Here is a 12,312-nt window from a genome sequence, read left to right on the forward strand (position 1 = left end):
TCTTTTTATGACGTTTTCAGTGGTCAGCGGTGATGGACTTGACTGTGGACGACCCGGGCCACCTGGTAAGACAACCATGGTGAAGCAGGGCTAGATTTGGTGTCGAAATGAACGAATGCGAATCGTTCGGTGGGAATATTGAAACTCTTCAAAGTCGCCTATGTGTTCCCGTCCAGCGTTGCGAAGTCCATCCCGATCGACAGACTGAGGCCCGCCTTCATCCTGACACCCAAGCCCCCACAGCCGATTGCTGCGCCTCCCAAACTCGTCCGAGTCGCACCGACGCCAGAAATTATGCGTTGCGTTCGATCACTATATCCAGGCATCAGTACCTGAGCCAGTCGAACCTGTCCTTGAGCAGCCAGATCCTCTTGAGCCTACGGTGGCACCAGCTCCAATCGGCAAATTTTCATCCAATTTCAAATTCTGCGTAGCATGGAAATTTTTCTGATTAATAGGTGGCATAGGTTCGCTCTCCGTTTATTATTATTATTATTATTTTTTGTTGATCTTCAAAATATTGAGTCTATAGATGTGATGTGATGGACGCTCATGATGATCAGATTTGACAGATCAAAGAGGAAATTCGTTCGGCGTTGAGGCCTGTGACAGAAGTGAAAGAACGTGAGTTGATGATAAAAAAAAACAAGCATAAAACGCACTTCGCCAGGAGTTGGGGTAAAAAACAGAGGGCAAAATCGTTTCGTAGTGCGCAAAACGTATTGATTGCGTGCGAATGAAAGAGCTCTTCTTCATCGGTTGTACAGCTTTTTACAAGCTTTTGCTTTGAGGAATTTTAAATTCCATTCCATCGCATCGTGCTTCGTTTAATTTCAGATTGTGCAGTCCAGGATAAAATGGTATTGGGCCACAGCTCGGCAGATCGAACGCGCAAGAGGGACGAAAAAAGCATCCGTGGAATTCCAGCGCTACATCAAATGTTGATTACCGCATTTTAAATGGACTATTACAAGCTTTTGGGTTAATCAAATATGTCACGCATTCCCACAGCACCCTAATGGCTCATATGTCGAAATCTAGTGGGATGATGAAAGTGACGACTAATTTTAGTTAATTATTGATATTCTTTGTTGGTTAACTTTCACTACGTGATCGACACAAATTATGCACATAATATATGAACATACCTTCACAGAGCGACAAATTTTATTGTCAATTATCTCTTTTATTAAATCAGGTGTTACTCTAATTGTTAAGGCATTCTCGGGGGTGTCAACGCGGTGGGAGATATTTGAGCAGTTCGAGGATCTACATATTAATTACTGGCTGCCCAATGTCAGAGGTGACTTTAGTGACCCGAAATGCCCGATAATAGCTCAACGGGCTGGGACCGACGCCGACATTTGCTGGTTTTCGCACCTTTCCAGCGGCTTTAGGGAAAAATGATTGGCGTTTCATTCAAAGACGTCGGTGCGGAGAGGTGAAAAGATGACCACATTGGGACCAAAAGCTCCTTTGCGGCCACTCGGGCCCCATGTTTTCCGCCATTGGGACCCAGGTGAGCTCATAGCACATGGGAAGTGCTGAGCATAGGTTCGAATAAAATAAAATAAAGTGAATTAAATTTGAGCTTGCCTTTGCTCGCGCACTAATGAAGCAAGATAGTCAGTGAGATGGAAAATTGCAAACTTCTTAAACGTTAGTCATTTTTTGCTGGAAACTTTATGTAATAAAAGCAGATTTTAAATATTCTCTGCTGAAAAATCCCTATTTTTGCCTTTCTTTTTCATTCATTTTAAACTTTCATCGCATCTCTCTTTGATCAATTCGTATTTGGACTTATATTCACATTGATATTCGGGACCTATTTGAATAATAAATGAAAAGCCATAATATGTTGCCTCTGATATGATTATACACAACAACTGTCAGCCCTCATGCAGTGCCCTCACACCCTCATGAAATATTCTATTTGCACAAATTAACACAATAATTTAATTTAATTTCGCGAGTCCATCAATATATATTCTTGTTTATTCTTGCAATGGTTAATACAATAAATACATTAAATATGAAGATTTAAAAGCAAGAAATGCCGACCAGCACTGGTAAAATGTAAAGCAAATAAGACGATCATTTTATCATTTACAAAGTAATATCACGCCACACTGAGCTGCAACAATATAATAGAGTCATAAAAATTTCCTACTTTTATTACTTGATAAAAACAGATAAAACTGATAAAACCAAAAGTAGTAAGCAAGATTTTTTTTGCAAAAAAGAGGGATTCGAAATTTGACACCGTTGAGCGGATAACAAGTTCCACAAAGCGGGGCCCATTATGATGGCTTTTATAAAACAGCTCTGCACCAAAGACTAATTGAAACGCTAGACTTTCATGCGGTGAGGCCAAAATACCACCGCTATTATCATTGTTGTTTATTCTTGCCACCCGCAACATGGAAAGAGCAGAGAACAAAAAGCTGATTCAATCGAGCCTCCTCAATTTCGATAAGGAAAAATCGAATGCCGGCTGTGAAGTTCAAATTCCACCCTGCGACCACATGTTATATAATTTTAAATTCTTTTCTAATGACAAAATGCATTATTCCAGTCATAAAAACGTGATAATTAATACAGATTTTCTTTATTTATCAATTTCCCAACTAAGCGCCTGATTAATTTTGTAGTTTTTTTTTCTGTGATCGTGATTCATCGTTTTTTAGAAGAGCGAACAACTGGCGAAAATTCCACGTACAAAAATATAAAAATACATGGGCCTTTGGAGGAAGACAAGTCCAGAAAAGGAGCAGCTCGTGTTACTGCCCCCCGCACCATCAGGGTCTTTTACTGAAGCGCCATAGACATTAGTCCCATGAAATTAATTCACACACATGCTAGAAAGGCGCCAACCCGCAAGTATATAGCGAGTCGTAAAGCTTTCGCGAAACCTCCCAAATCTGAATGGTCTCGTAATTACAGAGCAAGAGAATCATATAATTTAGGCACAAATCAGCCCGCACTTGACTCCAAACATCGCTCGGATTATCACATGGCTAAAAGCACGCAATTCTTAATTGAATTTCAAAAGTCCAACGGAAAAAATTATAAGAAAAAGTCATACACCCCCGTAGGATTGAGGGTTGACACAGGAATCACAACCCCATCTGTAGCGGGGCGCACGCATCTCGCTCCCGCGCCTCTGAATCTTCTCCCCCGCTTCCTGCTCCAGCCGCCAGCTCCAGCAGCCTCCTCCGCACTCACGACTACGCTCTAAACACCAGGCAGCACAGGCAGCAGGTGAAAATAAACATGGCGCAGCTAGGAGCAGCAAACGCAGGGCACGGCTCGCGGAAAAACTGAGCTACAGGCCCGACGGCAGCTTCGTTCGCCCTCCCGAGCGGACGCATCTTCAGCCTGAATGACAGGGTGAGATGACTGAGGTGCTTTATTCCTGACACGAGCCACTGACCACTTTGTAGCAAGGATTTTTATTTTTCATTATTTTCTTCCAATGCAGGTGACCGTTCTGTCCGAAATGGAAAACGCAGCTGGAGTTTCGCAAAATATCATTTCATCCAGGCGAAGGTTTCACCTGAGTTTTTCGATGTATGACCTTAACCAGTGCCAAATTTTAACAAATGAAATTAAATGACAATTTCCTTTTGACAGTTCTTCGGTGATTTTTTTGTTGTGGCTCATCTTGACTGGAATAAGCATTGCTGCCATTGTGATCATTTTAGTCCAGCCTTCCCATGCGCCAGACTTCAGGACTCCTTACATGGTGACAATTTAAATATTAATTTGTAGTCAGAGAATCTAATTCGTTTTTGAATAGGGTTTTGAAACGAGATGCACCGTTCTCTCCGGCCGCTCGAACGTCCTGTCGAATCTTGCCGATGCTTCCAAGCCTGCAGGATTCATGACAAGCAACCCTGAAGGAAAAAGAGTAGGTCTTCTGAATTAAATCAACACACTTGTTTTAATTCAAAATTAAAATCTCTTTACCTAGCTTCAAATCCAGCAAGGACGTATGCACCAGCAGAGACTGGAGTCTTGGCAGCAGTCTCTGTTCAAAGACAACTGGAATGAGCTGCCAAAAGTAAATTCAGATCGCAACAAATGACACATCAATTTAAGAGATTTATTCCCCTCAGGTGCACACTCATTCGGTATTTGTCAACTCCAACAGCACCGTTGTCAACCCGGCGCCGTTGCTGCCTCAGAAGGAAATGAAAAACGAAACTTATTCCGTGAGAAACTACTCCATCTCACATGTTTTACCATCAGGTGCGAGTTTTTTATGAAAAAACTTCGTCTGTTTTTATTTTAATTGTATTTTAGACTCAAGTGTGCTGCAGTCGGACGCTTCGATTACCAAAGATAGTGATGTTGGACACGTTACCATGAAGGAATATGACGATGAAGACAATGACGAGCACTACGGGACAGTGCACAACCACGCTCACAAAAAATCCCTCTTCTGTGGACAACCAAGTAATAAACAATTTAATTTATTTTTATCCATACGGGAGCTCAAATTTTTGCATGAATCTTAAATGAAAAGTAAAATGAAGCAATAATGCGACGTGGCATCTTGTTTATTATTTGAAATTTAAATCATTTCTGTCTTCACAGCGATGTCACATGCTCGAATCATTATTTCGCACTCGCTGGAGGGTCAGACCCTTTGGAAGCTGGATGTGGTGAAGGAGTTGTGCAGGTTGGAAAAAGAAATTGAGCACTTGTACTCAGACATCTGCGAAAACATGGATCCTGGCAAGTGCTGCCCCATGTGGAGTCTCACTCGCTACCTCACGCTGGCCAGCAACAAGTCCTCATGCGACCATCTCACAGTACGTCCTATACAATTATTTATTTAATTATTTAAAGCGAGTTTTATTGGATGATGACTGGCCTGCTCCACAACTAATGAAAATTAGTAGGGTTGGGAATTAATAAAGACTATATTTATTTTTCTGGGCGTCCGAAGTTCTTTTAGGCATCAATTTTAAGTTCCAATATCGTCTAAATCCCCTGAACTCGCCTCTAAACCTAAAATTGCTCACTTTTTTACTGTTTTAATTTTTTCAGAACCTTTTCAATGAAAAATCAACTAAGTTTGTTATCAAATTTATAAATTTCTTCAAATTATTTTTTATTACACACTTCCTTGTGTATATCAATGATTTCCCCCGATAAATTATGATTTTATCATGTTAAATATAAAGTAATTTGTTCTTTACTAAGACCAATTTTAAGAACTAGTTTAGATTTTTTAGTTTACCAAATGCATCTATGATCTGAGGCATTTTCTTAGACATTTTTGGCATCTGTTTTATCAAAGGACAATTTTTTATTAATTTTATTTTAACTGTTTTCTTTGATGCAGGAGGATGATCTGCTGAACTGCGCAGAGCTACTGCAAGTGTGCACGCAGCACTTCCACAACCTGGAACTGGAGTGCATTGAAGAGGAAGGCACGTGCCAACTGGCGCCTATGAGGTGCACCAGGAACTCCATTGTCCATGGACTGATGAACTTAATTTTCGATATAGGATTTCTACCTCCAAACGTGAGCTTCATTTTATTCTGCCTAAACTTAAGCTGATTCAAAATTCTAACCTACAGTCCAGTGAGCAAAGCAAGCATACACTCAAGTACATCCAGATCATACTTCCTATCGCCAAAAGTACAAAGAGCTATGATTTTTTCAACCAAATCAACACGCTACCACACGCTAGATATAAGGAGATTAAAATAGTCGCCATGGATTTGGGTAAATAATTTAAAACATAAATTTATTTTTACTTATTTAACTTATTGAAATCGGATTTTGTTTTATTCCAGGCCTGGATGACTACATTTTTGACAAGATCCTCGTACGAGACTCGATTCGAATTTCAATTTTAGTCACGATTTTGTTACTGGTCATATTGCTTATTTTCATTCGCTCCCTGCTGATGATCTTTTTCGGCCTGCTGAACATTTTCTTCAGTCTGGCGATCAGCTACTGGATTTACTGCGAGACTCTTGGCGCTGAACGGTTTCCTTTCCTCAATCTAATGGCTGCTCTTCTCTTGCTAGGTATATTTCAATATCCAATGTCTTATGCATCATTAGAAATTTTCCTCTGCGTAGCTATCGGGACAGACGACCTGCTATTCATCTCGCACAGCTGGCAAGACCACTGCGATCTCAAGATCAGGGACAAGCTATTTAGCCTGATGCCGCTCTGGTTTTCCGTCACAGCCACATCGGTTACCACCGCGGCCGCCATGTTTTCTGCCAAACTCAGTTCTGTCACGTCCATCGCTCTCTTCAGGTACTTACCTGATAATATTGGGCTTATGATTTGTCAAATTTACCAGTTGAATTTTTATATCATTACAAACTATGTTTTTATTATATAAAACTGCATGAATTTATTTGATTTGGCGTTTTCCAGACGGGTTATAAAATCTAGAATTTATTCAAAATAAACATTCAGTCTTAAAAATTAAAGTAGATTCAGATTTGAAATAAATTTCTTAGTCGAATCCCAGCCAACTTGGACATAAAATCTGTCAAATTTGCTAATTTCTTTCCTCTGTTATTGAATAATCTGTTGCACATCATCTTACTTTCTCTCTCCTTTCCAACAATTTTGATTATAGATTTAATAGATATTTGTATAATATCTTGAATCGGAGGCCTTTTTATTTGTTAATTTATTTCATTTTTAATTTTCATTCAATTCTTTTCAACATGCCCATGAATGACGAGAAGATTTTTGCTTCACAGATAGCTATTACTTTTGAATTTCAGTATATTTGCTGGATCTACAATAATCATCCACTGGATGATGACCATGTTCTGGATGATACCGTCGGTGATTTTGTCGGAAATGCTCCTCAAAATATTCAGTATTCAAAAATCCATCAAGTTTCCATGTTCGGAAAAATTTTGCGGTGGCTGTCAGAAGTTCATCTGCGCTCTAAAGGTAACAATTCTAATTTAGCACCCTGACTCTCCACAAATTTTCTTTAAATTTGCAGACAGCTATTGTGTGGGTCATAACCAGAACGGCATTTATCTGCATTATTTTCATGATTTTGACGGCAGCTGCTTCGTCCTATGTCCTTTTGATCCACCCTCGGCTGCAGGCGCCCAACTCCAAAACGTTCCCGCTTTTTGGACCAAACCACCCCTTTGAAAGGTATGTTATTTTAGTGTCAAAGTAGGATTTTCACCAAAATGCTACGAACTGTAGGTATCAAGCGGATTTCACAGAGAGTTTCTGGTTCGAGAGGCGAGAAAAGTCGTCCAGAGACATTCTGCCTCTGACCTGGGTTTGGGGTTTGAAGCCCATCGACTCTAGAGACATCCTCAACCCAAGTTCAAGACCTAATGGTTCCTCACTGGTTTTTGACCGCACTTTTGATATTACGAAACCAAAAGCCCAGGTAAATCCAAGCCTCTCAATAAAAATCACGCCTTTCAATTCTTTTGCTAGCAATTTCTGCTCCGTTTTTGCCGACAACTGAAAAAACAGCCATTCTACAAGTCGGTGATCGGCCCGCTGCTGCAGAACTGCTTCCTCGAGTCGCTTATCACCTACATGAACCGCAAATGCCACGACCCGTTTAGCGACCATGACCGCAAACCCTGTTGCGGCACCTCCAAGTTTCCGTTCGCACCGAAAACGTTCTCCATCTGTCTGGAGAGGGCCATGAAGGACCTGCACAGTACGCCAGCTCAGTTTTTCATGCCATCCTTGGCTGGACCCAAGTTTGACATGCGCCACCAAGGCAATTTGTCCGTGCCGAAAGCTGTCGTTGTCCAATACGACTCGTCCAGGGAGTTTTCCCAGTCTTTTCAGCAGATGGATGATTTTTTCCAAGAGGTTAGTCTCCTTTGTTGTTTTAAACTTGCTATATATTTGTAAACACAAAGTAATTGCCATAATAATAGGAACTCGACTACTTATTTATATTTTTTAATTTTTATAGCTGTGAAAGTTAGACGAATTTTTGCTCTGGTATTTTCAGGGTTTAGCTTTTCAATTATCTATAAAAAGCAATTTTTCACAATTTGTACGCAATCATGTTTACTCATCAATTTAAAACTATAAATATTATAGTAAATTTACAAAAGCCCGATTTTTTAATAATTAAAGGTTGAAGTGTGGACGGTTAAAATGATGAAAACGGCGCCGCTGTCTATGAAAAACGGCTTCTTCACGTCAGACCTGAAGTTCTACGACCTGCAGAGCGCCCTGATGACTGAGTCAGTAACCTCAGTGATCGTAGCGGCCAGCATCTGTGCCATGATCTTGTACCTGTCGACATTCAACTTGGTGGTGACGCTGCTGGCCGCGTTCTCCGTCTACACAATTCTGGCGTCGTCGCTGGCCACCCTAGCGCTGCTGGGCTGGCGGCTCAACATCCTCGAGTCGCTGGCCGTGACCATGGCGGCCGGACTGAGCGTTGACTTCGTGCTGCACTATGCCATCAAGTACAACGGCCACCTGGAACGCGAGCAGCGCATCAAGCACCTCGTCTTCAAGAACATCTCGCCCATGTTCGGCGCCGCGCTCACAGCCCTTGTCACCGGCCTCATGTTGCTGACCAGCGAGCTGCTGGCCCTCAACCAGATCGGTACCTTCATCCTCGACCTCACGCTCCACTCCATCTTCGTCGCCAACTTCGGCTTCCTGCCGCTGCTCTACAAGTTCGGCCCCGGCTACAAGACTGACTTGGAGTTTTGCCAGAAGCTCTTGTTCACAGCCACAGAGTTTCAGGATGAGACCAACGTCACCAGTCAGGTAATTTAGCAGTTTTATTGTGTTACTTTATTTTATCATCTCAGAAAGATTGAATTATTGCTAAATCTTTAAAAGACCTCTTGACTAGAGGTCTTCATTATCAGTTGCGTATTTTGAGTGATTATTGGCTCAGAGGGGCAGAGGACAACTTTTCTCCATCACATTCAATTCTTTTTTACGGTTGTTAAAGGTCGTTGAATTTTAATTTGAAGGCTGTTGAGAGGAGTAATGTGGATATTGTAGGGGTGAGGTTATGACTAACGTGACTAACAAAATAAATGTAATTTTATTCAATTATTAGTTAAACGGGCTTAAATTTTCAAAGCAACATGATTGTTATTGTTATTAACTGTCTTCAAAATTTTATTTTAAAGCGTTTTTTAACCCTTATAAAGATTTTATTACTTCTTCTGAATCGCTAAGATATTTATTAATTTTACCTCTCTCATTGACAAATATTAGAATTTTTCTATTTTTAGAATTTTTAATTCCTCTCACCTTAATAAGTTGGCCATATTTATTCTGCGTCCTAATTACTTGTATATGCAAGGTTTGCCAATTTCGCACTGCGCAAAAATGGACCACTGGATTTTGCGCTTAAACCAACCAGGAAAACCAGAATTTTTTACCATTTTTTCCAAAATTGAAACCTTCAAACAGTAGAAATTATGAAAAATGATTTGAAATTTTAAAAAATCACAATTTTGTGAATTCAGTGCTAGACTTAAATTTTATGTTTGGTCTTCCAACATTTATCTAGCATTTTTATGCCTGTTTTGGAAAACCCTAAAATGAGTATTTTTTGCCATGTTTCTGGCAATATGTGGTGTTTTGCGCACCATGTTTAAATGTAATCAAATATACCAGAAGAAATTAACAAAATACATTAAATTAAGAATACTTTCCTTTGTACAATTTATAACTCACGTGTATGTTTGATTTTCATAATCTTGCAGGCTCCGCTCTCTGAATCCAACTCCGTCACCTTGACTGGTTTAGCGCCAATGGTCCCAGAGCTGCACGAACTGGAGAACATGTCTCCGACATTTTTGGAGGACCCCACTCAGCGAGATCACATTTTTGACACCATGCTTGCTGGTGCGTTCAAGTCAACAAAAAAGGATTAATTAAAATAAACTCGAATTTTCGCAGGTTCTAATGCCCCCAGTTGTCTGGACAAAAAGGCGTCGTCAGTGATGAAGAAAACAAACTGCACGACCCTGGAGCCTCTTCTCCAGGAGCGTCACTGAACTTAGCCCTTTCGTACTACTCGTCTTCGCACAAAAATCTCAATTTTAGCAACCACCTAGCTCTACTTGCTACTTGAGGTCAGAACTCATCAGTGTTAAGGTCTCTGTACTTCCATGTCAATTATTTGCTGTTCTATAATGTCAGGGCCCTACGGTTGATCTCACGACACTCCTCTTAGCTTTTAAGAAGCCGTCCGTGGCAACTGTTGGCATCAGTGTTTGGTGTCTTTTCTCTCTGTCTTTCTCTCAACGTAGTATTGACTCTTGATCATGTCAATCGATGTTAGCATTCCTGTGCTGAGAGATATTAAAAGTAACACTTTTTGCTCATTTCCACATTCCATATTGCTGGCCAAATGTATTTATGTTTAAGCGATACATTGCATTTTTATCGTTTGCATGGAGAAGACTCGTTTCCAGTGCAGTCAAAGACTGCTTTTTATTTATTATCAATTTGCTACCATACGTACTTATTAAAGCTCAAATGTTAACTATGGTTGTGATATATACGATAAGACCGGATAAGACAAATTACAATATTTTGTTGCCGAATAAACTGATTAGGAAAAATTTTAAGCCATTTTTCCACATTGAAAGATTCGAACAATGACCTGAACTTGTGGCAAATGTGTAAACTATAAACTACTTGTAATCAATGTCGAGATTTACTGCAGCTATTTAACGTGTATGGACAACAACAAACTGCTGCTTGGTTTAAAAAAGAGTTGTCTCAATATGACGTGTTGTAATGATAAGCGGAAATAAAATCAATTTAAAACATAATTTCTTGCGTTTCAGTCAGTTTAATTAAAAACTTGTTAGTTGAATAATTACATCTATGGAGGTCTGCTGCACTAATCCTACTCACGAGCTGCTCATATAATCCGGGAGAGGATGTAGTTCCGTCTGCAAAATTGTAAATAAAATAATTTAAAATCTAACGCAGGTGGGCATAAGGGCAGATAATTAACAAACTCATTTCCAGAAACACCTCCCGGTTTTAACCATATACTGGTATGGAAAAATATACTTTATGGAAAAATCGATGACGCTAAAACTGAACAGAGCATTGGGTGAAACCTGAAAAAAGAGGCTACACTATTTTGTTATTTGTGGAAACTGAAACAGGCTTTCCTGATCAAATATTTATTTATTTAGAAGCAGATTAAAATTGAATCAACCATTTATTTTAACAGGGCATTTTTGAGTAAGTTTTGTGCAACTTTTGGCAAACGTATTTTTTATAAAAATCTGGTGATCCCTAATCCGACAGTGAAAAATTGATATGATAGTAAAAAATCTGAAATTATATTTGATGATTATTTACCTTTGAAACCTTCATGCCTACACCTTCAGGGAGCATCCTTTGAATATACTCTAAATAAGTGTCAGCAGTTGATCCTGTCAGTCGGTACAAGGATATGTTGGCGTGGTACGTTCTCATTTCATACTGCACCCTGTGCTTTTTGTAAATATGCACCGATCGTAACAAAGTCAGTCTGTGCTTTGACGCTTTTGGATCAAGAACTCTGTAAACAAACAAAAAATTATTAATTAAAGAATCAAAATATTTTTTAAATCGTTTTAATACATACATGTTGCTAGTGGGAATCTCGAGGTGGTTTGCTGCCGCCTTCATAACAGTGGTGTAGCTTTTAAGGACTGCTTTGTCATGTCCTTTCAGCTCAATGCCGATTTCTTTGTACAACTTGTCCGGTGTCCCAGGGTCGATTGGACTTTCATCGAGGGCTTCAGGCAGAACTGCTGTAGCGGCGGTACTTTGAAGTCGAGAGGCGAAAATTGGGAATGAACTCTGGCTACACAGTAACCTCTGAAAATAAAATTAAATCCTTGTATTAATGTTGAAAAAGATGAAGGGTATCTAGAGTATGTATGTATGTATGTAAAAATGTAAACAAATATTTTGCGCACATATTTTCAGCGATTTTCGGGCATTAGAAATAAACAACTGCGCCAAAAAGTTGTTCCGTGTCGAAATAAAGTCGAAATGCACGCAACTTACCCTGACTAAGGCCATTTCAGGGCGTAAATCACTTGTTAAAGATCAGGTTGACCAGCAAGAGAATGCCTGCCTGTATAGAAAACCAAAGGAAACCCCAAAATCCCATGCTGGACGAGTTTTTCTGCCACCTTCTGGCCGCGACGTCAACTATGGCGCAATTGGCGCGATTATTCTCACTCGTCTGACTCGGCCTGGCATGATTAATTTCTACGACGTGAGCCTGGCCTGACCAACAAACCCATCGCGCGTACTACTTAATGTGCATATTAATT

General features: G+C 40.0%; 2 protein-coding genes across 2 annotated transcripts; one reads left to right on the forward strand and one right to left on the reverse strand.

Annotated features, from left to right (window-relative positions):
- The first annotated feature begins 3,237 nt into the window (after positions 1–3,237).
- Positions 3,238–10,800, forward strand: disp (dispatched). Its single transcript, XM_065477951.1, has 19 exons — positions 3,238–3,390; positions 3,482–3,570; positions 3,634–3,745; positions 3,800–3,910; positions 3,974–4,063; positions 4,119–4,251; positions 4,306–4,458; positions 4,600–4,817; positions 5,354–5,536; positions 5,593–5,740; positions 5,812–6,048; positions 6,103–6,286; positions 6,769–6,943; positions 6,999–7,159; positions 7,214–7,406; positions 7,457–7,846; positions 8,120–8,767; positions 9,724–9,865; positions 9,920–10,800. The coding sequence occupies exons 2-19, from the start codon at positions 3,500–3,502 to the stop codon at positions 10,015–10,017; spliced, it is 3,447 nt and encodes a 1,148-aa protein (XP_065334023.1). The 5' UTR covers positions 3,238–3,390; positions 3,482–3,499; the 3' UTR covers positions 10,018–10,800.
- Positions 10,798–12,271, reverse strand: mRpS10 (mitochondrial ribosomal protein S10). Its single transcript, XM_065477954.1, has 4 exons — positions 12,041–12,271; positions 11,613–11,848; positions 11,345–11,546; positions 10,798–10,923 (listed from the first exon to the last, which is right to left on the reverse strand). Exons 1-4 carry the CDS (start codon positions 12,053–12,055, stop codon positions 10,882–10,884), a joined length of 495 nt encoding a protein of 164 aa, XP_065334026.1. The 5' UTR covers positions 12,056–12,271; the 3' UTR covers positions 10,798–10,881.
- Between the last annotated feature and the right edge of the window lie 41 nt (positions 12,272–12,312).

The sequence above is a fragment of the Cloeon dipterum genome, chromosome 2 (assembly GCF_949628265.1).
Source record: "Cloeon dipterum chromosome 2, ieCloDipt1.1, whole genome shotgun sequence".
NCBI classification, from domain to species: domain Eukaryota; kingdom Metazoa; phylum Arthropoda; class Insecta; order Ephemeroptera; family Baetidae; genus Cloeon; species Cloeon dipterum.